The sequence below is a fragment of the Salvelinus alpinus genome, chromosome 6, assembly GCF_045679555.1.
Source record: "Salvelinus alpinus chromosome 6, SLU_Salpinus.1, whole genome shotgun sequence".
Taxonomy (NCBI): domain Eukaryota; kingdom Metazoa; phylum Chordata; class Actinopteri; order Salmoniformes; family Salmonidae; genus Salvelinus; species Salvelinus alpinus.
Genome location: NC_092091.1, coordinates 79,655,268 through 79,682,830, shown reverse-complemented (window position 1 = coordinate 79,682,830; position 27,563 = coordinate 79,655,268). Strand labels below are relative to the sequence as shown.

The window sequence follows — 27,563 nt, the reverse complement described above, 5'->3', positions numbered from 1 at the left end:
CACCTGGATCAGACTACTCTACTAACTACTGGTCTAACACACACCTGGATCAGACTACTCTATTAACTACTGGTCTAACACACACCTGGATCAGACTACTCTACTATCTACTGGTCTAAAACACACCTGGATCAGACTACTCTACTAACTACTGGTCTAAAACACACCTGAATCAGACTACTCTACTAACTACTGGATCAGACTACTCTACTAACTACTGGACTAAAACACACCTGGATCAGACTACTCTGCTATCTACTGGTCTAAAACACACCTGGATCAGACTACTCTACTAACTACTGGATCAGACTACTCTACTAACTACTGGACTAAAACACACCTGGATCAGACTACTCTACTAACTACTGGATCAGACTACTCTACTAACTACTGGACTAAAACACACCTGGATCAGACTACTCTACTAACTACTGGACTAAAACACACCTGGATCAGACTACTCTACTAACTACTGGATCAGACTACTCTACTAACTACTGGACTAAAACACACCTGGATCAGACTACTCTACTAACTACTGGACTAAAACACACCTGGATCAGACTACTCTACTAACTACTGGTCTAAAACACACCTGGATCAGACTACTCTACTAACTACTGGACTAAAACACACCTGGATCAGACTACTCTACTAACTACTGGTCTAAAACACACCTGGATCAGACTACTCTACTAACTACTGGTCTAACACACACCTGGATCAGACTACTCTACTAACTACTGGTGTAAAACACACCTGGATCAGACTACTCTACTAACTACTGGATCAGACTCATTTCCACAATAAGTAAGATTATAATTAACTATCTCTCTGTCCCTCTGTCCCTCTACCTCTGTCTCTCTCTACCTCTGTCCCTCTGTCCCTCTGTCTCTCTCTACCTCTGTCTCTCTACCTCTGTCCCTCTGTCTCTCTCTACCTCTCTCCCTCTCTACCTCTGTCTCTCTCTACCTATGTCTCTCTCTACCTCTGTCTCTCTCTACCTCTGTCTCTCTCTACCTCTGTCTCTCTCTACCTCTGTCTCTCTGTCCCTCTGTCCCCCTACCTCTGTCTCTCTGTCCCTCTGTCCCTCTACCTCTGTCTCTCTCTACCTCTGTCTCTCTCTACCTCTGTCCCTCTACCTCTGTCTCTCTACCTCTGTCCCTCTCCCTCTACCTCTGTCCCTCTCTACCTCTGTCCCTCTCTACCTCTGTCTCTCTCTACCTCTGTCTCTCTCTACCTCTCTACCTCTGTCCCTCTCTACCTCTGTCTCTCTCTACCTCTGTCTCTCTCTACCTCTGTCTCTCTCTACCTCTGTCTCTCTCTACCTCTGTCTCTCTCTACCTCTGTCTCTCTCTACCTCTGTCTCTCTCTACCTCTGTCTCTCTCTACCTCTCTACCTCTGTCTCTCTCTACCTCTGTACCTCTCTACCTCTGTCCCTCTACCTCTGTCTCTCTGTCCCTCTACCTCTGTCTCTCTGTCCCTCTGTCCCTCTACCTCTGTCTCCCTCTACTTCTACTCAATATAAGGGCTTTATTGTTATGGGAAACATATGTAAACATTGCCAAAGCCAGTGAAGTAACCTCTATCTCTGTGTCTCACACACAATGGAATAGGACTATCCAGGTGACCAACAGATAAGAGCAGTCTTAGATAAAGTCAGTCTTAAATCCACCTGGTTTATTAGGGGGGCCAAGGGGGGACCAACAACCATTCACTGGAAATCAGCAAATTATATCACAAATAGCGTTTGAAAATTGGTTTAAACTACGATGCATTGAATAACTGTTACAACTGTTCATTTGTATCTGCCCTACTCTATTCAAATAAAACCATCTGAAAATGAAGATAGGGAAAATATTGACGTTAGACACCCGCTCGGCGGTTAGATACCCGTTAGATACCCGTTAGATACCCGTTAGATACCCGCTCGGCGGTTAGATACCCGTTAGATACCCGTTAGATACCCGCTCGGCGGTTAGATACCCGTTAGATACCCGTTAGATACCCGTTAGATACCCGCTCGGCGGTTAGATACCAGCTCGGCGGTCAGATACCCGTTAGATACCCGTTAGATACCCGTTAGATACCCGTTAGATACCCGCTCGGCGGTTAGATACCCGTTAGATACCCGCTCGGCGGTTAGATACCAGCTCGGCGGTCAGATACCCGTTAGATACCCGCTCGGCGGTTAGATACCCGCTCGGCGGTTAGATACCCGTTAGATACCCGTTCAGCGGTTAGATACCCGTTCAGCGGTTAGAAACCCGCTCGGCGGTTAGATACCCGTTAGATACCCGCTCGGCGGTTAGATACCCGCTCGGCGGTTAGATACCCGTTAGATACCCGTTCAGCGGTTAGATACCCGTTCGGCGGTTAGAAAGCCGCTCGGCGGTTAGATACCCGTTCGGCGGTTAGAAAGTCGCTCGGCGGTTAGATATCCGTTCGGCGGTTAGAAAGCCGCTCGGCGGTTAGATACCCGTTCGGCGGTTAGATACCCGCTCGGCGGTTAGAAAGCCGCTCGGCGGTTAGATACCCGTTCGGCGGTTAGAAAGCCGCTCGGCGGTTAGATACCCGTTCGGCGGTTAGATACCCGCTCGGCGGTTAGAAAGCCGCTCGGCGGTTAGATACCCGTTCGGCGGTTAGATACCCGTTCGGCGGTTAGAAAGCCGCTCGGCGGTTAGATACCCGTTCGGCGGTTAGATACCCGTTCAGCGGTTAGAAACCCGCTCGGCGGTTAGATACCCGTTAGATACCCGTTCGGCGGTTAGATACCCGCTCGGCGGTTAGATACCCGTTAGATACCCGTTCAGCGGTTAGATACCCGTTCAACGGTTAGAAAGTCGCTCGGCGGTTAGATACCCGTTCGGCGGTTAGAAAGCCGCTCGGCGGTTAGATACCCGTTCGGCGGTTAGATACCCGCTCGGCGGTTAGATAGTTGCTCGGCGGTTAGATACCCGTTCTGCGGTTAGAAAGTCGCTCGGCGGTTAGATATCCGTTCGGCGGTTAGAAAGCCGCTCGGCGGTTAGATACCCGTTCGGCGGTTAGAAAGTCGCTCGGCGGTTAGATACCCGTTCGGCGGTTAGAAAGCCGCTCGGCGGTTAGATACCCGTTCAGCGGTTAGAAAGCCGCTCGGCGGTTAGATACCCGTTCGGCGGTTAGAAAGCCGCTCGGCGGTTAGATACCCGTTCGGCGGTTAGAAAGCCGCTCGGCGGTTAGATACCCGTTCGGCGGTTAGAAAGCCGCTCGGCGGTTAGATACCCGTTCGGCGGTTAGAAAGCCGCTCGGCGGTTAGATACCCGTTCAGCGGTTAGAAAGCCGCTCGGCGGTTAGATACCCGCTCGGCGGTTAGAAAGCCGCTCGGCGGTTAGATACCCGTTCAGCGGTTAGAAAGCCGCTCGGCGGTTAGATACCCGTTCGGCGGTTAGAAAGCCGCTCGGCGGTTAGATATCCGTTAGATACCCGTACGGCGGTTAGATACCCGCTCGGCGGTTAGATACCCGTACAGCGGGTATCTTGACTCGCTCAATACAGAAATAATCAGATGACGCAGATGCTAAGCTACAGGACAGTTTTGCTATCACAGACTGGCTTTATCAATAAGTGCATCGACGACGTCATCCCCACAGTGACCGTATGTACATATCCCAACCAGAAGCCATGAATTACAGGCAACATTCGCACTGAGCTAAAGGCTAGAACTGCGGGACTTTAACCCGGACGCTTATGCTCTCAGACGAACCATCAAACAGGCAAAGCGTCAATACAGGACTAAGATCGAATCCTACTACACCGGCTCTGATTGACTACAGTTCAGCGTTCAACACCATAGTGGCAACGAAGCTCATCACTAATCTAAGGACCCTGGAACTAAACACCTCCCTCTGCAACTGGATCCTGGACTTCCTGACGGGCCTCCCCCAGGTGGTGAGGGTAGGCAACAACACATGCGCCACGCTGATCCTCAACACGGGGGCCCCAGAGGGGCCTTAACTGCCTTGCTGAGGGACAGAACGACAGATTTTTACCTTGTCGGCTCTGGGATTCAATCCAGCAACCTTTCGGTTACTGTCCCAATGCTCCTACTCGGGCAGGCTACCTGCTGCCCAGCAACAACTGGTGGTATTGTAACATCGAGAGGTTAATAATACAAAATCAAACTGGTCACATACACATATTTAGCAGATGTTATTGTGGGAGTAGTGAAATGCTTGTGCTCCGAGCTCCAACACTATCCACCATTATAGTTGATGTCAAATTAATACGTGTATTTGTGTAGATGGAGCTGCCGTTCACTGGTCTGGAGTTGGCCTTCATCATCATCGCCTTCATCGTCTTCTCTCTCTTCGGCCTGGCCTCAGTCTGTACTCAGCCAGACACAGGTACACACACACCTGGTTCAATAATGGTTCAATAAAAATATAAAGATTTCTGTTAATGTGTGTGTGTATGTGTGTGTGGCAGAAGAAGCTGTGTATGAAGAAATGAGGTTCCGAAGGAGACCAGAGAGGAAGCAACGTGTCATCGTCAAACTGGCCTATCAGAAAGAACCCTAAACACTGTCCCAAACTGGCCTCTCAGAAAGAACCCTAAACACTGTCCCAAACTGGCCCCTCAGAAAGAACCCTAAACACTGTCCCAAACTGTCCCCTCAGAAAGAACCCTAAACACTGTCCCAAACTGGCCTCTCAGAAAGAACCCAAACACTGTCAAGTGTCCCAAACGGCACCCTATTCCCTACATAGGCCACAACTTCCTGATGGATAATGTAAAGTAGTGTCTGTATATGTTTGTTTCTTGATGGATAATGTAGTGTCTGTTTCCTGATGGATAATGTAGTGTCTGTTTCCTGATGGATAATGTAGTGTCTGTTTCCTGATGGATAATGTAGTGTCTGTTTCCTGATGGATAATGTAGTGTCTGTTTCCTGATGGATAATGTAGTGTTTGTTTCCTGATGGATAATGTAGTGTCTGTTTCCTGATGGATAATGTAGTGTTTATCTGTTGGTTTCCTGATGGATAATGTAATGTCTGTCTGTTGGTTTCCTGATGGATAATGTAGTGTTTATCTGTTGGTTTCCTGATGGATAATGTAATGTCTGTTTCCTGATGGATAATGTAATGTCTGTCTGTTGGTTCCCTGATGGATAATGTAGTGTTTATCTGTTGGTTTCCTGATGGATAATGTAGAGTCTGTTTCCTGATGGATAATGTAAGGTCTGTCTGTTGGTTTCCTGATGGATAATGTAGAGTCTGTTTCCTGATGGATAATGTAGTGTCTGTTTCCTGATGGATAATGTAGTGTCTGTTTCCTGATGGATAATGTAATGTCTATCTGTTTGTTTCCTGATGGATAATGTAGTGTCTGTTTCTTGATGGATAATGTAGTGTCTGTTTCCTGATGGATAATGTAATGTCTATCTGTTTGTTTCTTGATGGATAATGTAGAGTAGGGTTTGTGTCCTGATGGATAATGTAATGTATGTCTGTTTGTTTCCTGATGGGTAATGTAGTGTCTATCTGTTTGTTTCCTGGTGGATAATGTAGCGTCTGTTTCCTGATGGATAATGTAGTGTTTATCTGTTGGTTTCCTGATGGATAATGTAGTGTCTGTTTCCTGATGGATAATGTAATGTCTATCTGTTTGTTTCCTGATGGATAATGTAGTATCTGTTTGTTTCCTGATGGATAATGTAGTATCTGTTTGTTTCCTGATGGATAATGTAGTGTCTGTTTCCTGATGGATAATGTAGTGTCTATCTGTTTGTTTCCTGATGGATAATGTAATGTCTATCTGTTGGTTTCCTGATGGATAATGTAGTGTCTGTTTCCTGATGGATAATGTAATGTCTATCTGTTTGTTTCCTGATGGATAATGTAGTATCTGTTTGTTTCCTGATGGATAATGTATTGTCTGTTTCCTGATGGTTAATGTAGTGTCTGTTTCCTGATGGATAATGTAATGTATGTCTGTTTGTTTCCTGATGGATAATGTAGTGTCTGTTTCCCGATGGATAATGTAGTGTCTGTTTCCCGATGGATAATGTAGTGTCTGTTTCCTGATGGATAATGTAATGTATGTCTGTTTGTTTCCTGATGGATAATGTAGTGTCTGTTTCCCGATGGATAATGTAGTGTCTGTTTCCTGATGGATAATGTAGTGTCTATCTGTTTGTTTCCTGATGGATAATGTAGTGTCTGTTTCCCGATGGATAATGTAGTGTCTGTTTCCTGATGGATAATGTAGTGTCTGTTTCCCGATGGATAATGTAGTGTCTGTTTCCCGATGGATAATGTAGTGTCTGTTTCCTGATGGATAATGTAATGTATGTCTGTTTGTTTCCTGATGGATAATGTAGTGTCTGTTTCCCGATGGATAATGTAGTGTCTGTTTCCTGATGGATAATGTAATGTATGTCTGTTTGTTTCCTGATGGATAATGTAGTGTCTGTTTCCCGATGGATAATGTAGGGTCTGTTTCCTGATGGATAATGTAGTGTCTGTTTCCTGATGGATAATGTAGTGTCTATCTGTTTGTTTCCTGATGGATAATGTAGTGTCTGTTTCCCGATGGATAATGTAGTGTCTGTTTCCTGATGGATAATGTAGTGTATGTTTCCCGATGGATAATGTAGTGTCTGTTTCCTGATGGATAATGTAGTGTCTGTTTCCCGATGGATAATGTAGTGTGTTTCCCGATGGATAATGTAGTGTCTGTTTCCTGAAGGACAATGTAGTGACTGTTTCCCACTAGGTGGTACCAATACTCTTCGTGATACTGAGTATTGGTACGTAATACTGTTGATGACCACTAGGTGGTGCCAATACCCTGTATCTCTCTGAGGCTGTGATACTGTTGATGACCACTAGGTGGTACCAATACCCTGTATCTCTCTGAGGCTGTAATACTGTTGATGACCACTAGGTGGTGCCAATACCCTGTATCTCTCTGAGGCTGTAACACTGTTGATGACCACTAGGTGGTACCAATACCCTGTATCTCTCTGAGGCTGTAATACTGTTGATGACCACTAGGTGGTACCAATACCCTGTATCTCTCCGAGGCTGTAATACTGTTAATGACCACCAGGTGGTGCCAATACCCTGTATCTCTCTGAGGCTGTAATACTGTTGCTGACCACTAGGTGGTGCCAATACCCTGTATCTCTCTGAGGCTGTGATACTGTTGATGACCACTAGGTGGTGCCAATACCCTGTATCTCTCTGAGGCTGTAATACTGTTGATGACCACTAGGTGGTGCCAATACCCTGTATCTCTCTGAGGCTGTAGTACTGTTGATGACCACTAGGTGGTACCAATACCCTGTATCTCTCTGAGGGGGCTGTAATACTGTTGATGACCACTAGGTGGTGCCAATACCCTGTATCTCTCTGAGGCTGTAATACTGTTGCTGACCACTAGGTGGTGCCAACACCCTGTATCTCCTAATCACAAAAGGCAGCTTTTTTCAAAATAAAAACGGTTGTCAATGTTAAGAATCAACAACAACTTTTAATGTACAATCAACAATGTCTGTTACGATTAAAAATAATTATTTACCAAGTATCCACTTGACTTTTTACAACTAATTATTGATCCTTGTGTCTTGTGGTACAGTGATATAACGTTTAGATAACATTCAGGTGTAAATAATGTGACATTAATATGATGGTAGTCGGTATGAAATCTCAGACTGTGTGTATCGAGTCTGTATGTATGTGTGTGCGTGTGTCTGTATGTATTGAATGTGCGTCTATTGGTTTCTGTATTGGCCAATCAGAGATGAAGGGTCTTAAGACTCATTAGCCTGACTAGGCCCCTTGACAATAGTTAGGACTGACACCCTTGTTGGCAGGACAACAGCAGCACTCCGAGCCTAATGATGGGGAATCGGACTGGCCCATCTGACCACAATCAACACACACAGGAGTTAGCTGACAGACGACGTTCTCTAAAGCTCACACACAATCTGATGGGCTGAGTAGGTTAGAAACTAAAGAGGGGTCAAAGGGCAGGTGTGGGGGTCAGAGCTGTGTGTGTGTGTGTTCTGCAGCCGTGGGGAGTGTTTGAGAAGTCAGAGTAATCCCTGTAAGGATGTCTAATCCCTTAGGAGAGCAAACATTACAACACACACACAATCTCTATACGTGTATCTACGATCTAGACCTAACGGGAGAGGGAGAATGAGAAAGGGAGGAGAAGGGGAGGGAGGGAGAGAGAAAGATCTAGACCTAACGGGAGAGGGAGAATGAGAAAGGGAGGGAGGGAGAGAGAAATATCTATACCTAATGGGAGAGGGAGAATGAGAAAGGGAGGGAGGGAGAGAGAAAGATCTAAACCTAATGGGAGAGGGAGAATGAGAAAGGGAGGAGAAGGGGAGGGAGGGAGAGAGAAAGATCTAGACCTAACGGGAGAGGGAGAATGAGAAAGGGAGGGAGAGAGAAATATCTATACCTAATGGGAGAGGGAGAATGAGAAAGGGAGGGAGGGAGAGAGAAAGATCTAAACCTAATGGGAGAGGGAGAATGAGAAAGGGAGGAGAATGGAAGGGAAGAGAGAGAGGGAGAGGGAGGAGAAGGGAAGGGAAGAGAGAGAGGGAGAGGGAGGAGAAGGGAAGAGCAGGAGAGGGAGGACAAGGGAAGAGAGAGAGAGAGAGAGGAAGGAGAAGGGAAGGGAAGAGAGAGAGAGAGAGAGAAAGAGAGAGAGAGGGAGAGAGAAAGGAAGGAGAAGGGAAGGGAAGGGAAGAGAGAGCGAAAGGAAGGAGAAGGGAAGGGAAGGGAAGAGAGAGCGAAAGGAAGGAGAAGGGAAGGGAAGGGAAGAGAGAGAGAAAGGAAAGAGAGGGAGGGAGGGAGAGAGATGAACAACAATGACAAACGGTTTGATGAAGAATGCAAAAACCTAAGAAAGAAATTGAGAAACCAAATCCAACCAAAAACACAGAGACCCAGAAAACCTGAGTCTTTGCCTTCACTATGGTGAATCACTAAAACAATACAGAAATACACTACAGAAAAAGAAGGAACAGCACTTCAGAAATCAGCTCAATGTAATTGAAGAATCCATAGACTAACCACTTCTGGGAAAATTGGAAAACACTAAACAAACAACAACACGAAGAATTATCTATCCAAAATGGAGATTTATAGGTAAACCACTTCTCCAATCTATTTGGCCCTATAACGAAGAACAAACAGCAAAAACATATACATGATCAAATACAAATCTAAGAATCAACTATTAAAGACGACCAGAACCCACTGGATTCTCCAATCACCTTGACTGAGCTACACACACAGGTAACTTCCTGTGAACCAGCTGAGAGACAAGGCAAGAAGGGCTTTCTATGCCATCAAAAGGAACATACAATTTGACATCCCAATTAGGATCTGGCTAAAAATACTTGAATCAGTTGTAGAACCCATTGCCCTTTATGGTTGTGAGGTCTGGATTCCCAAACCTTTCATAACAAAGCCATCACCTACAGAGAGATGAACCAGGAGAAGAGTCCCCTAAGCAAGCTGGTCCTGGGGCTCTGTTCACAAACACACCCCACAGAGCCCCAGGACAACAGCACAATTAGACCCAACCAAATCATGAGAAAACAAAAATATAATTATTTCCAATGTGTCAAGTAATTAACAAAAAAACTGAGCAAACTAGAATGCTATTTGGCCCTAAACAGAGAGTACACAGTGGCAGTATACCTGACCACAGACTGACCCAAACTCAAGGAAAGCTTTGACTATGTACAGACTCAGTGAGCATAGCCTTGCTATTGAGAAAGGCCGCCGTAGGCAGACATGGCTCTCAAGAAAAGACAGGCTATGTGCTCACTGCCCACAAAATGAGGTGGAGACTGAGCTGTACTTCCTAACCTCCTGCCAAATCACAGTAGCTTGATTTGTGACCTGTTGCCACAAGAAAAGGTCAACCAGTGAAGAACAAACACCATTGTAAATACAACCCATATTTATGTTGATTTATTTTACCTTTTGTACTTTAACTATTTGCACATTGTTACAACACTGTATATAAACATAATATGACATTTAAAAAAATGTCTTTATTCTTGTGGAACTTCTGTGAATGTAGTGTTGACTATTCATTTTTTATAGTTTATTTCACCTTTGTTTACTATCTATTTCACTTGCTTTGGCGATGTTAACATATGTTTCCTAATAAAGCCCCTTGAATTGAATTGAGAGAGAGAGAGAGAGAAAGGGGGAGGGAAGGAGAGAGAGAAAGAGACAGAGAGAGAAAAGGGGAGGGAAGGAGAGAGAGAGAAAGAGACAGAGAGAGAAAAGGGGAGGGAAGGAGAGAGAGAGAAAGAGATTACCAGTGAGGTCCTCGTTGATACCAGGTGGTTCTGAATAACAAAGATGTCTCATTAACATATGCAAATTAGGAATATAAACGTTATCAAGACAAAAGCTTCTCTATAGCACAGCCTCAGCAGTGGTGTGTGTGTGTGTGTGTGTGTGTGTGTGTGTGTGTGTGTGTGTGTGTGTGTGTGTGTGTGTGTGTGTGTGTGTGTGTGTGTGTGTGTGTGTGTGTGTGTGTGTGTGTGTGTGTGTGTGTGTGTGTGTGTTGGTCAGTTCCATGAGGAATGTGTGGTCAGTCAGAGCAACATTTTTGCAAACATCATAAAGTAATAAAAATGCCAATCTCCTTGGAAACCCTCCCTCCCTCCCTCCCTCCCTCCCTCTAGGTGATCTACCATAGGTGACTCCCTCCCTCCCCCCCTCCCTCCCTCCCTCTAGGTGATCTACCATAGGTGACTCCCTCCCTCCCTCCCTCCCTCCCTCTAGGTGATCTACCATAGGTGACTCCCTCCCTCCCTCCCTCCCTCTCTCCCCCTCCCTCCCTCCATCCCTCTAGGTGATCTACCATAGGTGACTCCCTCCCTCCCTCCCTCTATAGGTTGAGGGTGTATTGACAGTACAGGGTTAAGGGTGTATTGATAGTACAGGGTTAAGGGTGTATTGATAGTACAGGGTTAAGGGTGTATTGATAGTACAGGATTAAGGGAGTATTGACAGTACAGGGTTAAGGGTGTATTGATAGTACAGGGTTAAGGGATTATTGACAGTACAGGGTTAAGGGTGTATTGATAGTACAGGGTTAAGGGTGTATTGACAGTACAGGGTTAAGGGTGTATTGATAGTACAGGGTTAAGGGTGTATTGATAGTACAGGGTTAAGGGTGTATTGATAGTACAGGGTTAAGGGAGTATTGACAGTACAGGGTTAAGGGTGTATTGATAGTACAGGGTTAAGGGTGTATTGATAGTACATGGTTAAGGGTGTATTGATGATGTAGAGCGGGCTGATGGTTCCAGGTGTTTGTTCAAAGTCTTGCCGGCCATCTTGTGTCTGAGATCCATTAGTGTCCTGCGGTTTCTCTAATCCTCATTCACATGTAATGGCGCAGATAGCATGAGAATGGACAGCCACAAACTGCAGAGCCGGCCGTTAGCACACACGCTAATGAATCCTCACTTTGCATAGGTATTAAAATGGCTGGCACTAGGCTGCAACACCACAGAATGTGGAAAAGGGGTGTGAAAACCTTCTGAAGGCACATGTGGGGGGGGGGACGACTTCCTGTCAAGGGGGGGGGGCTTCCTGTCAAGGGGGGGGGCAAGGGGGGGGGGGGCTTCCTGTCAGCATCACCTACTACATGTGGTGTTAATAGAAGGAGGAGTGGGGGGGGGCTTCCTGTCAGCATCACCTACTACATGTGGTGTTAATAGAAGGAGGAGTGGGGGGGGGGCTTCCTGTCAGCATCACCTACTACATGTGGTGTTAATAGAAGGAGGAGTGGGGGGGGGGGGGGGGGGCTTCCTGTCAGCATCACCTACTACATGTGGTGTTAATAGAAGGAGGAGTGGGGGGGGGGCTTCCTGTCAGCATCACCTACTACATGTGGTGTTAATAGAAGGAGGAGTGGGGGGGGGGGCTTCCTGTCAGCATCACCTACTACATGTGGTGTTAATAGAAGGAGGAGTGGGGGGGGGGGCTTCCTGTCAGCATCACCTACTACATGTGGTGTTAATAGAAGTAGGAGTGGGGGGGGGGGGGGGCTTCCTGTCAGCATCACCTACTACATGTGGTGTTAATAGAAGGAGGAGTGGGGGGGGGCCCTTCCTGTCAGCATCACCTACTACATGTGGTGTTAATAGAAGGAGGAGTGGGGGGGGGGGGGCTTCCTGTCAGCATCACCTACTACATGTGGTGTTAATAGAAGGAGGAGTGGGGGGGGGGGGGGCTTCCTGTCAGCATCACCTACTACATGTGGTGTTAATAGAAGGAGGAGTGGGGGGGGGGGTGGGCTTCCTGTCAGCATCACCTACTACATGTGGTGTTAATAGAAGGAGGAGTGGGGGGGGGGCTTCCTGTCAGCATCACCTACTACATGTGGTGTTAATAGAAGGAGGAGTGGGGGGGGGGGGGGTCCTGTCAGCATCACCTACTACATGTGGTGTTAATAGAAGGAGGAGTGGGGGGGGGGGCTTCCTGTCAGCATCACCTACTACATGTGGTGTTAATAGAAGGAGGAGTGGGGGGGGCTTCCTGTCAGCATCACCTACTACATGTGGTGTTAATAGAAGGAGGAGTGGGGGGGGGGGGGGCTTCCTGTCAGCATCACCTACTACATGTGGTGTTAATAGAAGGAGGAGTGGGGGGGGGGGGGCTTCCTGTCAGCATCACCTACTACATGTGGTGTTAATAGAAGGAGGAGTGGGGGGGGGGGGGCTTCCTGTCAGCATCACCTACTACATGTGGTGTTAATAGAAGGAGGAGTGGGGGGGGGGGGCTTCCTGTCAGCATCACCTACTACATGTGGTGTTAATAGAAGGAGGAGTGGGGGGGGGGGGCTTCCTGTCAGCATCACCTACTACATGTGGTGTTAATAGAAGGAGGAGTGGGGGGGGGGGGCTTCCTGTCAGCATCACCTACTACATGTGGTGTTAATAGAAGGAGGAGTGGGGGGGGGGGGGGGCTTCCTGTCAGCATCACCTACTACATGTGGTGTTAATAGAAGGAGGAGTGGGGGCTTCCTGTCAGCATCACCTACTACATGTGGTGTTAATAGAAGGAGGAGTGGGGGGGTGTGTGTGTGTGTGTGTGTGTGTCGGGGGGGGGGCTGTGTGTCGGGGGCAGGGCAGGCTGATGGCAGTATAAGAGGCAGAGGGGTGGAGGGTGTAGGGGGCAGGGCAGGCTGATGGCAGTATAAGAGGCAGAGGGGTGGAGGGTGTAGGGGGCAGGGCAGGCTGATGGCAGTATAAGAGGCAGAGGGGTGGAGGGTGTAGGGGGCAGGGCAGGCTGATGGCAGTATAAGAGGCAGAGGGGTGGAGGGAGCTTTGTCACTTTGCTTTACAAACACCCATGAGACAATCACTCTCTGGACAAACACCCACGAGACAATCACTCTCTGGACAAACACCCACGACGGACACACACACTGAAGACACACTGAAGAGACATTCCACCAGCACACTGTTGTCTACAAGAGAAGACTGGTGTGTCTCTGATTATCCTGCTGACCGGAACTTACTGAGAGAGAGAGTTGGAGGACTTGGATGCTGGTCAGTCTGATCGTTAACTGAGAAGAGATCCTGAGAGGGACTCACAGCACCACAGCATCCTGCCCAGAGAGAGAGACTGATTCCTGGGTAGAGAGAGGAGCTCCAGCCCTTTCCTAACTTGAGAGGGACTCACAGCACCACAGCATCCTGCCCAGAGAGAGAGACTGATTCCTGGGTAGAGAGAGGAGCTCCAAACCCTTCCTATCCAGCCATGAGGATCTTCAACCTGCTGTCCGTGCTGCTGCTGCTAGTAACTGTTCTAGGATCCGTTTCTGCTGTGAGACCAGGTAGGACAACAAGAACACACTATATTACACTATAGACCTATATTACACTGTAGAACTATATTACATTACACTATAGAACTATATTACACTGTAGAACTATATTACATCACACTGTAGAACTATATTACATCACACTGTAGAACTATATTACATCACACTGTAGGACTATATTACATCACACTGTAGAACTATATTACATCACACTGTAGAACTATATTACATCACACTGTAGAACTATATTACATCACACTGTAGAACTATATTACATCACACTATAGAACTATATTACATCACACTGTAGAACTATATTACATCACACTGTAGAACTATATTACATCACACTGTAGAACTATATTACATCACACTGTAGAACTATATTACATCACACTGTAGAACTATATTACATCACACTATAGAACTATATTACATCACACTATAGAACTATATTACACTATAGAACTATATTACACTATAGAACTATATTACACTGCTATTGAGGACGGCCCCTCATTCCCCATATTTATGCTTTTCTATCTAGCCCATAGGCTACTGCTGAACACCATCCGTCTACTGAATGTTTCCATGTTGTATAACGGCATAACGCTCAGTGGTGAAACATACTTTGTAGTTGGTCTACCTTGAAACAGTCCGTGATAAAATGCATGTGAATTCTGTAACAGCCATATGCAGCCTTTCATCTTCTGCTCAGATCATAGTGTTGATCATCGACTAGCCTTTACAACAGCATCTGGTCTTCTGACTGGATGGATTTATATCGAAAGTTACCATAACACAACAATAATTGTAGGATAGGCCTATAGAATTAGGGCCGAGTGATGGAAACACAGCTGCAGCGTACGGTCACGGGTTTTACGACGTCGGGTGATTTAGTGCCTGCAGTCACTGCAGTAATGAGTCGAGATTTGGCTGAAGCGCGTTAATTCACCAGAACACTCTGAGGCCCGATACTTTTCAGGGCCTCTATGACTGGGTGGGTGTGGGTGAGAGACCGGGGCTCAGCCGCAGGTCCACCGGTCTATTGTCTGGTCGGCGGTGTTCCCGCGCGCTGCGATACTGTTAATCACCGTGTTTAACGTGTTTAACTGAATGCTAATGCACGAGCCTGATTAACACGGAGCGCCTGGAAAGGAGAATAATCAGGGGAGGGGAGGGGAGGGGAGGGGGGTCACTCGGTCATAAAATCATCGGTGAGTATTTATCTCTTCCTGCCGGTCTGTCCTCGGAACAGGCGGTAGAAAGGCGCTTTATGGCAGGTTTAAAGGCATCATTAAAACGGTGGTTTATTAGAGAAAGAGACCGCTGGTTATCTTCAAAGGTCAATGAGCTTATAGCCTCCACTATAGTAGCTATATCCTAATAGGGGAATACAGGTGGTCCACCGGGCAGACACTATTACCCTACAGAGGTTCCCTGCAGGTGAGGCAGGATGTGGAAGGATGGATTCAAAGGAGCTAAGAGGTTTATGGTCAGGTAGACTGATACTGGCTGATAAATTAACAACAGGCAGGTAGACTGATACTGGCTGATAAATTAACAACAGGCAGGTAGACTGAAACTGGCTGATAAATTAACAACAGGCAGGTAGACTGATACTGGCTGATAAATTAACAACAGGCAGGTAGACTGAAACTGGCTGATAAATTAACAACAGGCAGGTAGACTGAAACTGGCTGATAAATTAACAACAGGCAGGTAGACTGATACTGGCTGGTAAATTAACAACAGGCAGGTAGACTGATACTGGCTGGTAAATTAACAACAGGCAGGTAGACTGATACTAGCTGATAAATTAACAACAGGCAGGTAGACTGATACTGTCTGGTAAATTAACAACAGGCAAGTAGACTGATACTAGCTGATAAATTAACAACAGGCAGGTAGACTGATACTAGCTGATAAATTAACAACAGGCAGGTAGACTGAAACTGGCTGGTAAATTAACAACAGGCAGGTAGACTGATACTGGCTGGTAAATTAACAACAGGCAGGTAGACTGATACTAGCTGATAAATTAACAACAGGCAGGTAGACTGATACTGGCTGGTAAATTAACAACAGGCAGGTAGACTGATACTAGCTGATAAATTAACAACAGGCAGGTAGACTGATACTAGCTGATAAATTAACAACAGGCAGGTAGACTGATACTGGCTGGTAAATTAACAACAGGCAGGTAGACTGATACTGGCTGGTAAATTAACAACAGGCAGGTAGACTGATACTGGCTGGTAAATTAACAACAGGCAGGTAGACTGATACTGGCTGATAAATTAACAACAGGCAGGTAGACTGATACTAGCTGATAAATTAACAACAGGCAGGTAGACTGATACTGGCTGGTAAATTAACAACAGGCAGGTAGACTGATACTAGCTGATAAATTAACAACAGGCAGGTAGACTGATACTAGCTGATAAATTAACAACAGGCAGGTAGACTGATACTGGCTGGTAAATTAACAACAGGCAGGTAGACTGATACTGGCTGATAAATTAACAACAGGCAGGTAGACTGATACTGTCTGATAAATTAACAACAGGCAGGTAGACTGAAACTGGCTGATAAATTAACAACAGGCAGGTAGACTGAAACTGGCTGATAAATTAACAACAGGCAGGTTGACTGAAACTAGCTGATAAATTAACAACAGGCAGGTAGACTGAAACTAGCTGATAAATTAACAGGCAGGTCGACTGAAACTGGCTGATAAATTAACAACAGGCAGGTAGACTGAAACTGGCTGATAAATTAACAACAGGCAGGTAGACTGAAACTAGCTGATAAATTAACAACACGCAGGTAGAATAAAACTGGCTGATAAATTAACAGGCAGGTCGACTGATACTGGCTGATAAATTAACAACAGGCAGGTAGAATAAAACTGGCTGATAAATTAACAACAGACAGGTAGACTGAAACTGACTGATAAATCAACAACAGGCAGGTTGACTGAAACTAGCTGATAAATTAACAACAGGCAGGTAGACTGGTAGACTGTTTAATTGCTATATTGTAATTACTTCGCCACCATGGCCTATTTATTGCCTTAACTCCCTTATTTTACCTCATTTGCACCTCATTTTTTCCCTACTGTATTATTGACTGTATGTTTGTTTATGCCATGTGTAACTCTGTGTTGTTGTATGTGTCGAACTGCTTTGCTTTATCTTGGCCAGGTCGCAGTTGTAAATGAGAACTTGTTCTGAACTAGTCTACCTGGTTAAATAAAGGTTAAATATATATATATATAATTTTAACAAAAAAAAACTGTTAAACTGAAACAGCCTGATAAACTGAAACAGCCTGATAATCTGAAACAGGCTGATAATCTGAAACAGGCTGATAAACCGAAACAGGCTGATAAACTGAAACAGCCTGATAAACTGAAACAGGCTGATAAACTGAAACAGGCTGATAAACTAAAACAGGCTGATAAACTGAAACAGGCTGATAAACTGAAACAGGCTGATAAACTGAAACAGGCTGATAAACTGAAACAGGCTGATAAACTGAAACAGGCTGATAAACTGAAACAGGCTGATAAACTGAAACAGGCTGATAAACTGAAACAGGCTGATAAACTGAAACAGGCTGATAAACAGAAACAGCCTGATAAACAGAAACAGACAGGTAGAGTGATAAACTAAGACCAGTTTTAGTAGCCTAGCTATAACAGGAGAACGTACAACAGCTCAGTGTACAACCTGTCTCTAGCCTTAACCATCAATATGTTGACATGCTCAAATCAAATCAAATGTATTTATATAGCCCTTCGTACATCAGCTAATATCTCAAAGCCAGCCTAAAACCCCAAACAGCAAGCAATGCAGGTGTAGAAGCAAATCAACTACAGAAGGTAACTAAGAGTGCAGGCCATGCAGCGACTACATGGTATTTCTGACCGCCAGTCCTATTTCAAACTGACCCTTTAATCTCTCTCTCTCCAGACATCTTGAACATACGGAGAAGGTATCACAGACATCACTGCCCCCACCGCCGCTGTCTGCCACTGCACTCCAGAGTCCCCTTCCCCTGAGGTAAGGCACACGTAGACTCACCAACGCCACCTGTGGGAAGGTGTGTGCGTAGGCATGTCCAGGGATGTCAGGGTTCAAAGGGTGAGACACCTGCTGCGGCTGGAGTGTGTGATTAATACCAGAGGTTTGTGTTCACACAGTCCTGTAGAAGATGGGGTGGCAGGTAAACCTAGTGGTTAGAGCGTTGGGTCAGTAACCGAAAGGTTGCTGGATCGAATCCCCCAGCTGGTAAAAATCTGTTGTTCTGCCCCTGAACAAGGAAGTTAAACCCACTGTTCCCATTGTCTACGTTCTCTCTGCCTGACCCATGACACTGTCTACGTTCTCTCTGCCTGACCCATAACACTGTCTACGTTCTCTCTGCCTGACCCATAACACTGTCTACGTTCTCTCTGCCTGACCCATGACACTGTCTACGTTCTCTCTGCCTGACCCATAACACTGTCTACGTTCTCTCTGCCTGACCCATGACACTGTCTACGTTCTCTCTGCCTGACCCACGACACTGTGTTCTCTCTGCCTGACCCATAACACTGTGTTCTCTCTGCCTGACCCATAACACGGTCTACGTTCTCTCTGCCTGACCCATGACACTGTCTACGTTCTCTCTGCCTGACCCATAACACTGTCTACGTTCTCTCTGCCTGACCCATAACACTGTGTTCTCTCTGCCTGACCCATAACACGGTCTACGTTCTCTCTGCCTGACCCATGACACTGTCTACGTTCTCTCTGCCTGACCCATAACACTGTCTACGTTCTCTCTGCCTGACCCATGACACTGTATACGTTCTCTCTGCCTGACCCATAACACTGTGTTCTCTCTGCCTGACCCATAACACTGTGTTCTCTCTGCCTGACCCATAACACTGTCTACGTTCTCTCTGCCTGACCCATGACACTGTCTACGTTCTCTCTGCCTGACCCATAACACTGTCTACGTTCTCTCTGCCTGACCCATAACACTGTCTACGTTCTCTCTGCCTGACCCATAACACTGTCTACGTTCTCTCTGCCTGACCCATAACACTGTCTACGTTCTCTCTGCCTGACCCATGACACTGTCTACGTTCTCTCTGCCTGACCCATGACACTGTCTACGTTCTCTCTGCCTGACCCATAACACTGTCTACGTTCTCTCTGCCTGACCCATAACACTGTCTACGTTCTCTCTGCCTGACCCATAACACTGTCTACGTTCTCTCTGCCTGACCCATAACACTGTCTACGTTCTCTCTGCCTGACCCATGACACTACGTTCTCTCTGCCTGACCCATGACACTGTCTACGTTCTCTCTGCCTGACCCATAACACTGTCTACGTTCTCTCTGCCTGACCCATAACACTGTCTACGTTCTCTCTGCCTGACCCATAACACTGTCTACGTTCTCTCTGCCTGACCCATAACACTGTCTACGTTCTCTCTGTCTGACCCATAACACTGTCTACGTTCTCTCTGCCTGACCCATAACACTGTCTACGTTCTCTCTGCCTGACCCATAACACTGTCTACGTTCTCTCTGTCTGACCCATAACACTGTCTACGTTCTCTCTGCCTGACCCATGACACTGTCTACGTTCTCTCTGCCTGACCCATGACACTGTCTACGTTCTCTCTGCCTGACCCATAACACTGTCTACGTTCTCTCTGCCTGACCCATAACACCACGTTCTCTCTGCCTGACCCATGACACTGTCTACGTTCTCTCTGCCTGACCCATAACACTGTCTACGTTCTCTCTGCCTGACCCATAACACTGTCTACGTTCTCTCTGCCTGACCCATAACACTGTCTACGTTCTCTCTGCCTGACCCATAACACTGTCTACGTTCTCTCTGCCTGACCCATAACACTGTCTACGTTCTCTCTGCCTGACCCATGACACTGTCTACGTTCTCTCTGCCTGACCCATAACACTGTCTACGTTCTCTCTGCCTGACCCATAACACTGTCTACGTTCTCTCTGCCTGACCCATAACACTACGTTCTCTCTGCCTGACCCATAACACTGTCTACGTTCTCTCTGCCTGACCCATAACACTGTCTACGTTCTCTCTGCCTGACCCATAACACTGTCTACGATCTCTCTGCCTGACCCATAACACTGTCTACGTTCTCTCTGCCTGACCCATAACACTGTCTACGTTCTCTCTGCCTGACCCATAACACTGTCTACGTTCTCTCTGCCTGACCCATAACACCACGTTCTCTCTGCCTGACCCACGACACTGTGTTCTCTCTGCCTGACCCATAACACTGTGTTCTCTCTGCCTGACCCATAACACGGTCTACGTTCTCTCTGCCTGACCCATAACACTGTCTACGTTCTCTCTGCCTGACCCATGACACTGTCTACGTTCTCTCTGCCTGACCCATGACACTGTCTACGTTCTCTCTGCCTGACCCATAACACTGTCTACGTTCTCTCTGCCTGACCCATAACACTGTGTTCTCTCTGCCTGACCCATAACACTGTCTACGTTCTCTCTGCCTGACCCATAACACTGTCTACGTTCTCTCTGCCTGACCCATGACACTGTCTACGTTCTCTCTGCCTGACCCATAACACTGTCTACGTTCTCTCTGCCTGACCCATAACACTGTCTACGTTCTCTCTGCCTGACCCATAACACTGTCTACGTTCTCTCTGCCTGACCCATGACACTGTCTACGTTCTCTCTGCCTGACCCATAACACTGTCTACGTTCTCTCTGCCTGACCCATAACACTGTCTACGTTCTCTCTGTCTGACCCATAACACTGTCTACGTTCTCTCTGCCTGACCCATAACACTGTCTACGTTCTCTCTGCCTGACCCATGACACTGTCTACGTTCTCTCTGCCTGACCCATAACACTGTCTACGTTCTCTCTGCCTGACCCATAACACTGTCTACGTTCTCTCTGCCTGACCCATAACACTGTCTACGTTCTCTCTGCCTGACCCATGACACTGTCTACGTTCTCTCTGCCTGACCCATGACACTGTCTACGTTCTCTCTGCCTGACCCATAACACTGTCTACGTTCTCTCTGCCTGACCCATAACACTGTCTACGTTCTCTCTGCCTGACCCATAACACTGTCTACGTTCTCTCTGTCTGACCCATAACACTGTCTACGTTCTCTCTGCCTGACCCATAACACTGTCTACGTTCTCTCTGCCTGACCCATAACACTGTCTACGTTCTCTCTGTCTGACCCATAACACTGTCTACGTTCTCTCTGCCTGACCCATAACACTGTCTACGTTCTCTCTGTCTGACCCATAACACTGTCTACGTTCTCTCTGCCTGACCCATAACACTGTCTACGTTCTCTCTGCCTGACCCATAACACCACGTTCTCTCTGCCTGACCCATAACACTGTCTACGTTCTCTCTGTCTGACCCATAACACTACGTTCTCTCTGCCTGACCCATAACACTGTCTACGTTCTCTCTGCCTGACCCATGACACTGTATACGTTCTCTCTGCCTGATCCATAACACTGTCTACGTTCTCTCTGCCTGACCCATAACACTGTCTACGTTCTCTCTGCCTGACCCATGACACTGTCTACGTTCTCTCTGCCTGACCCATAACACTACGTTCTCTCTGCCTGACCCATAACACTACGTTCTCTCTGCCTGACCCATAACACTGTCTACGTTCTCTCTGCCTGATCCATAACACTGTCTACGTTCTCTCTGCCTGACCCATAACACTACGTTCTCTCTGCCTGACCCATAACACTGTCTACGTTCTCTCTGCCTGACCCATAACACTACGTTCTCTCTGCCTGACCCATGACACTACGTTCTCTCTGCCTGACCCATAACACTACGTTCTCTCTGCCTGACCCATGACACTGTCTACGTTCTCTCTGCCTGACCCATAACACTGTCTACGTTCTCTCTGCCTGACCCATGACACTGCGTTCTCTCTGCCTGACCCATAACACTACGTTCTCTCTGCCTGACCCATGACACTGCGTTCTCTCTGCCTGACCCATAACACTGTCTACGTTCTCTCTGCCTGACCCATAACACTGTCTACGTTCTCTCTGCCTGACCCATAACACTGTCTACGTTCTCTCTGCCTGACCCATAACACTGTCTACGTTCTCTCTGCCTGACCCATAACACTGTCTACGTTCTCTCTGCCTGACCCATAACACTGTCTACGTTCTCTCTGCCTGACCCATGACACTGTCTACGTTCTCTCTGCCTGACCCATAACACTGTCTACGTTCTCTCTGCCTGACCCATAACACTGTCTACGTTCTCTCTGCCTGACCCATAACACTGTCTACGTTCTCTCTGCCTGACCCATAACACTGTCTACGTTCTCTCTGCCTGACCCATAACACTGTCTACGTTCTCTCTGCCTGACCCATAACACTGTCTACGTTCTCTCTGCCTGACCCATAACACTGTCTACGTTCTCTCTGCCTGACCCATAACACTGTCTACGTTCTCTCTGCCTGACCCATAACACTGTCTACGTTCTCTCTGCCTGACCCATAACACTGTCTACGTTCTCTCTGCCTGACCCATAACACTGTCTACGTTCTCTCTGCCTGACCCATGACACTGTCTACGTTCTCTCTGCCTGACCCATAACACTGTCTACGTTCTCTCTGCCTGACCCATAACACTACGTTCTCTCTGCCTGACCCATAACACTACGTTCTCTCTGCCTGACCCATAACACTGTCTACGTTCTCTCTGCCTGACCCATAACACTGTCTACGTTCTCTCTGCCTGACCCATAACACTGTCTACGTTCTCTCTGCCTGACCCATAACACTGTCTACGTTCTCTCTGCCTGACCCATAACACTGTCTACGTTCTCTCTGCCTGACCCATAACACTACGTTCTCTCTGCCTGACCCATGACACTGTGTTCTCTCTGTTTAGGAGGTAACAGACTGAACATGGAGGTCAAGAGAGAGAAGAGGAGAAGCTCTGTGACATCCTCACCCTCCTCTTCCCCCACAGGACACCACACACACCTGTGGGGACACACCTGTGGACAAGAGACACAGCGCTGAAGGACTGAACACTGAGACCGGGCGTTTGGGTAGAGAGGAGAGAGAGGACTACTGCTGCTGCTGTTGAATAGACCTGGACTGGAGTCACTGGGCTACCTGCCTGCCTGCTCACATCACATTACTTCATGTACATACCACCGCTATCTATCTGGGTACCAATACATATATACTTTATAATCACGGTACCAGGACATTTATACTATATACCACAGTACCAAGACATTTATACTATATACCACAGTACCAAGACATTTATACTATAAACCACAGTACCAAGACATTTATACTATATACCACAGTACCAAGACATTTATACTATATACCACAGTACCAAGACATGTATACTATATACCACAGTACCAAGACATTTACACTATATACCACAGTACCAAGACATTTATACTATATACCACAGTACCAAGACATTTATACTATATACCACAGTACCAAGACATTTATACTATATACCACAGTACCAAGACATTTATACTATATACCACAGTACCAAGACATGTATACTATCTACCACAGTACCAAGACATTTACACTATATACCACAGTACCAGGACATTTATACTATATATCACAGTACCAAGACATTTATACTATAAACCACAGTACCAAGACATTTATACTATATACCACAGTACCAGGACATTTATACTATATACCACAGTACCAAGACATTTATACTATATAATCACAGTACCAAGACATTTATACTATATAATCACAGTACCAAGACATTTATACTATATAATCACAGTACCAAGACATTTATACTATATACCACAGTACCAGGACATTTATACTATATACCACAGTACCAAGACATTTATACTATATAATCACAGTACCAAGACATTTATACTATATACCACAGTACCAAGACATTTATACTATATACCACAGTACCAGGACATTTATACTATATATCACAGTACCAAGACATTTATACTATAAACCACAGTACCAAGACATTTATACTATATACGACAGTACCAGGACATTTATACTATATACCACAGTACCAAGACATTTATACTATATAATCACAGTACCAAGACATTTATACTATAAACCACAGTAGCAAGACATTTATACTATATACCACAGTACCAAGACATTTATACTATATACCACAGTACCAAGACATTTATACTATATACCACAGTACCAAGACATTATACTATATAACCACAGTACCAAGACATTTATACTATAAACCACAGTACTTGGACATTTATACTATATATCACAGTACCAAGACATTTATACTATATAATCACAGTACCAAGACATTTATACTATATATCACAGTACCAAGACATTTATACTATAAACCACAGTACCAAGACATTTATACTATATACCACAGTACCAGGACATTTATACTATATACCACAGTACCAAGACATTTATACTATATAATCACAGTACCAAGACATTTATACTATATAATCACAGTACCAAGACATTTATACTATATAATCACAGTACCAAGACATTTATACTATATACCACAGTACCAGGACATTTATACTATATACCACAGTACCAAGACATTTATACTATATAATCACAGTACCAAGACATTTATACTATATACCACAGTACCAAGACATTTATACTATATACCACAGTACCAGGACATTTATACTATATATCACAGTACCAAGACATTTATACTATAAACCACAGTACCAAGACATTTATACTATATACGACAGTACCAGGACATTTATACTATATACCACAGTACCAAGACATTTATACTATATAATCACAGTACCAAGACATTTATACTATAAACCACAGTAGCAAGACATTTATACTATATACCACAGTACCAAGACATTTATACTATATACCACAGTACCAAGACATTTATACTATATACCACAGTACCAAGACATTATACTATATAACCACAGTACCAAGACATTTATACTATAAACCACAGTACTTGGACATTTATACTATATATCACAGTACCAAGACATTTATACTATATAATCACAGTACCAAGACATTTATACTATATAATCACAGTACCAAGACATTTATACTATATACCACAGTACCAGGACATTTATACTATATATCACAGTACCAGGACATTTATACTATATATCACAGTACCAAGACATTTATACTATATAACACAGTACCAAGACATTTATACTATATAATCACAGTACCAAGACATTTATACTATATACCACAGTACCAAGACATTTATACTATATACCACAGTACCAAGACATTTATACTATAAACCACAGTACCAAGACATTTATACTATAAACCACAGTACCAAGACATTTATACTATATAATCACAGTACCAAGACATTTATACTATATACCACAGTACCAAGACATTTATACTATATACCACAGTACCAAGACATTTATACTATAAACCACAGTACCAAGACATTTATACTATATAATCACAGTACCAAGACATTTATACTATAAACCACAGTACCAAGACATTTATACTATATAATCACAGTACCAAGACATTTATACTATAAACCACAGTACCAAGACATTTATACTATAAACCACAGTACCAGGACATTTATACTATATATCACAGTACCAAGACATTTATACTATATAACACAGTACCAAGACATTTATACTATATAATCACAGTACCAAGACATTTATACTATATACCACAGTACCAAGACATTTATACTATATACCACAGTACCAAGACATTTATACTATAAACCACAGTACCAATACATTTATACTATATAACACAGTACCAAGACATTTATACTATATAACACAGTACCAAGACATTTATACTATAAACCACAGTACCAAGACATTTATACTATATACCACAGTACCAAGACATTTATACTATATACCACAGTACCAAGACATTTATACTATATACCACAGTACCAAGACATTTATACTATATAATCACAGTACCAAGACATGTATACTATATACCACAGTACCAAGACATTTATACTATATACCACAGTACCAAGACATTTATACTATATAATCACAGTACCAAGACATGTATACTATATACCACAGTACCAAGACATTTATACTATATACCACAGTACCAAGACATTTATACTATATAATCACAGTACCAAGACATGTATACTATATACCACAGTACCAAGACATTTATACTATATACCACAGTACTATCTGGGTACCATAAAAACTACAGAGTTATACAATATACAGAATACGTGTTTATATGGGAGTAATACACTTCAAATGTACAGTATGTTTCAATTAATGACCTTCTAATAATAAAACAATCTGTTTATACTCTTTTCACTCTGGTGTAATGCTTGACTCAGTCCTCCCCGTTAGGAATGGTAGGAGTCTCAGTGGGCGTTACAACATGGTAGGAGTCTCAGTGGGCGTTACAACATGGTAGGAGTCTCAGTGGGCGTTACAACATGGTAGGAGTCTCAGTGGGTGTTACAACATGGTAGGAGTCTCAGTGGGCGGTACAGCACGGTAGGAGTCTCAGTGGGCGTTACAACATGGTAGGAGTCTCAGTGGGTGTTACAACATGGTAGGAGTCTCAGTGGGCGTTACAACATGGTAGGAGTCTCAGTGGGCGTTACAACATGGTAGGAGTCTCAGTGGGTGTTACAACATGGTAGGAGTCTCAGTGGGCGTTACAACATGGTAGGAGTCTCAGTGGGCGTTACAACATGGTAGGAGTCTCAGTGGGTGTTACAACATGGTAGGAGTCTCAGTGGGTGGTACAACAGTGGGTGTTACAACATGGTAGGAGTCTCAGTGGGTGGTACAACATGGTAGGAGTCTCAGTGGGCGTTACAACATGGTAGGAGTCTCAGTGGGCGGTACAACATGGTAGGAATCTCAGTGGGTGGTACAACATGGTAGGAGTCTCAGTGGGTGTTACAACATGGTAGGAGTCTCAGTGGGCGGTACAGCACGGTAGGAGTCTCAGTGGGCGTTACAACATGGTAGGAGTCTCAGTGGGTGTTACAACATGGTAGGAGTCTCAGTGGGCGTTACAACATGGTAGGAGTCTCAGTGGGCGTTACAACATGGTAGGAGTCTCAGTGGGTGTTACAACATGGTAGGAGTCTCAGTGGGCGTTACAACATGGTAGGAGTCTCAGTGGGCGTTACAACATGGTAGGAGTCTCAGTGGGTGTTACAACATGGTAGGAGTCTCAGTGGGCGTTACAACATGGTAGGAGTCTCAGTGGGCGGTACAGCACGGTAGGAGTCTCAGTGGGCGGTACAACATGGTAGGAGTCTCAGTGGGCGTTACAACATGGTAGGAGTCTCAGTGGGCGGTACAACATGGTAGGAATCTCAGTGGGCGGTACAACATGGTAGGAGTCTCAGTGGGCGGTACAACATGGTAGGAGTCTCAGTGGGCGTTACAACACGGTAGGAGTATCAGTGGGCGTTACAACACGGTAGGAGTCTCAGTGGCTGGTACAACATGGTAGGACTCTCAGTGGGTGTTACAACATGGTAGGAGTCTCAGTGGGCGGTACAACACGGTAGGAGTCTCAGTGGGCGTTACAACACGGTAGGAGTCTCAGTGG

The 27,563-nt window shown here is 45.3% G+C and overlaps 2 protein-coding genes across 2 annotated transcripts; both read left to right on the top strand.

Annotated features, from left to right (window-relative positions):
• Nucleotides 1-495: 495 nt before the first annotated feature.
• On the top strand, nucleotides 496-8,709 carry LOC139577890 (small integral membrane protein 31-like; the record flags this gene model as incomplete). The annotated part of the gene is made up of 3 exons (XM_071405021.1): nucleotides 496-810; nucleotides 4,281-4,383; nucleotides 8,648-8,709. Coding segments are annotated over exons 2-3 (165 nt in total), but the record flags the coding sequence as incomplete, so codon positions are not given.
• Nucleotides 8,710-13,281: 4,572 nt separating this feature from the next.
• apela (apelin receptor early endogenous ligand) lies at nucleotides 13,282-26,007 on the top strand. Its single transcript, XM_071408109.1, has 3 exons — nucleotides 13,282-13,878; nucleotides 17,847-17,936; nucleotides 22,837-26,007. Exons 1-2 carry the CDS (start codon nucleotides 13,803-13,805, stop codon nucleotides 17,933-17,935), a joined length of 165 nt encoding a protein of 54 aa, XP_071264210.1. The 5' UTR covers nucleotides 13,282-13,802; the 3' UTR covers nucleotide 17,936; nucleotides 22,837-26,007.
• Nucleotides 26,008-27,563: the final 1,556 nt, after the last annotated feature.

Coding starts and splice junctions, on each gene's coding strand:
- apela (XM_071408109.1), top strand. CDS start 13,803: ATGAGGATCTTCAACCTGCTGTCCGTGCTGCTGCTGCTAGTAACTGTT. Junction 13,879..17,846: donor CGTTTCTGCTGTGAGACCAG/GTAGGACAACAA, acceptor CTCTCTCTCCAG/ACATCTTGAACATACGGAGA.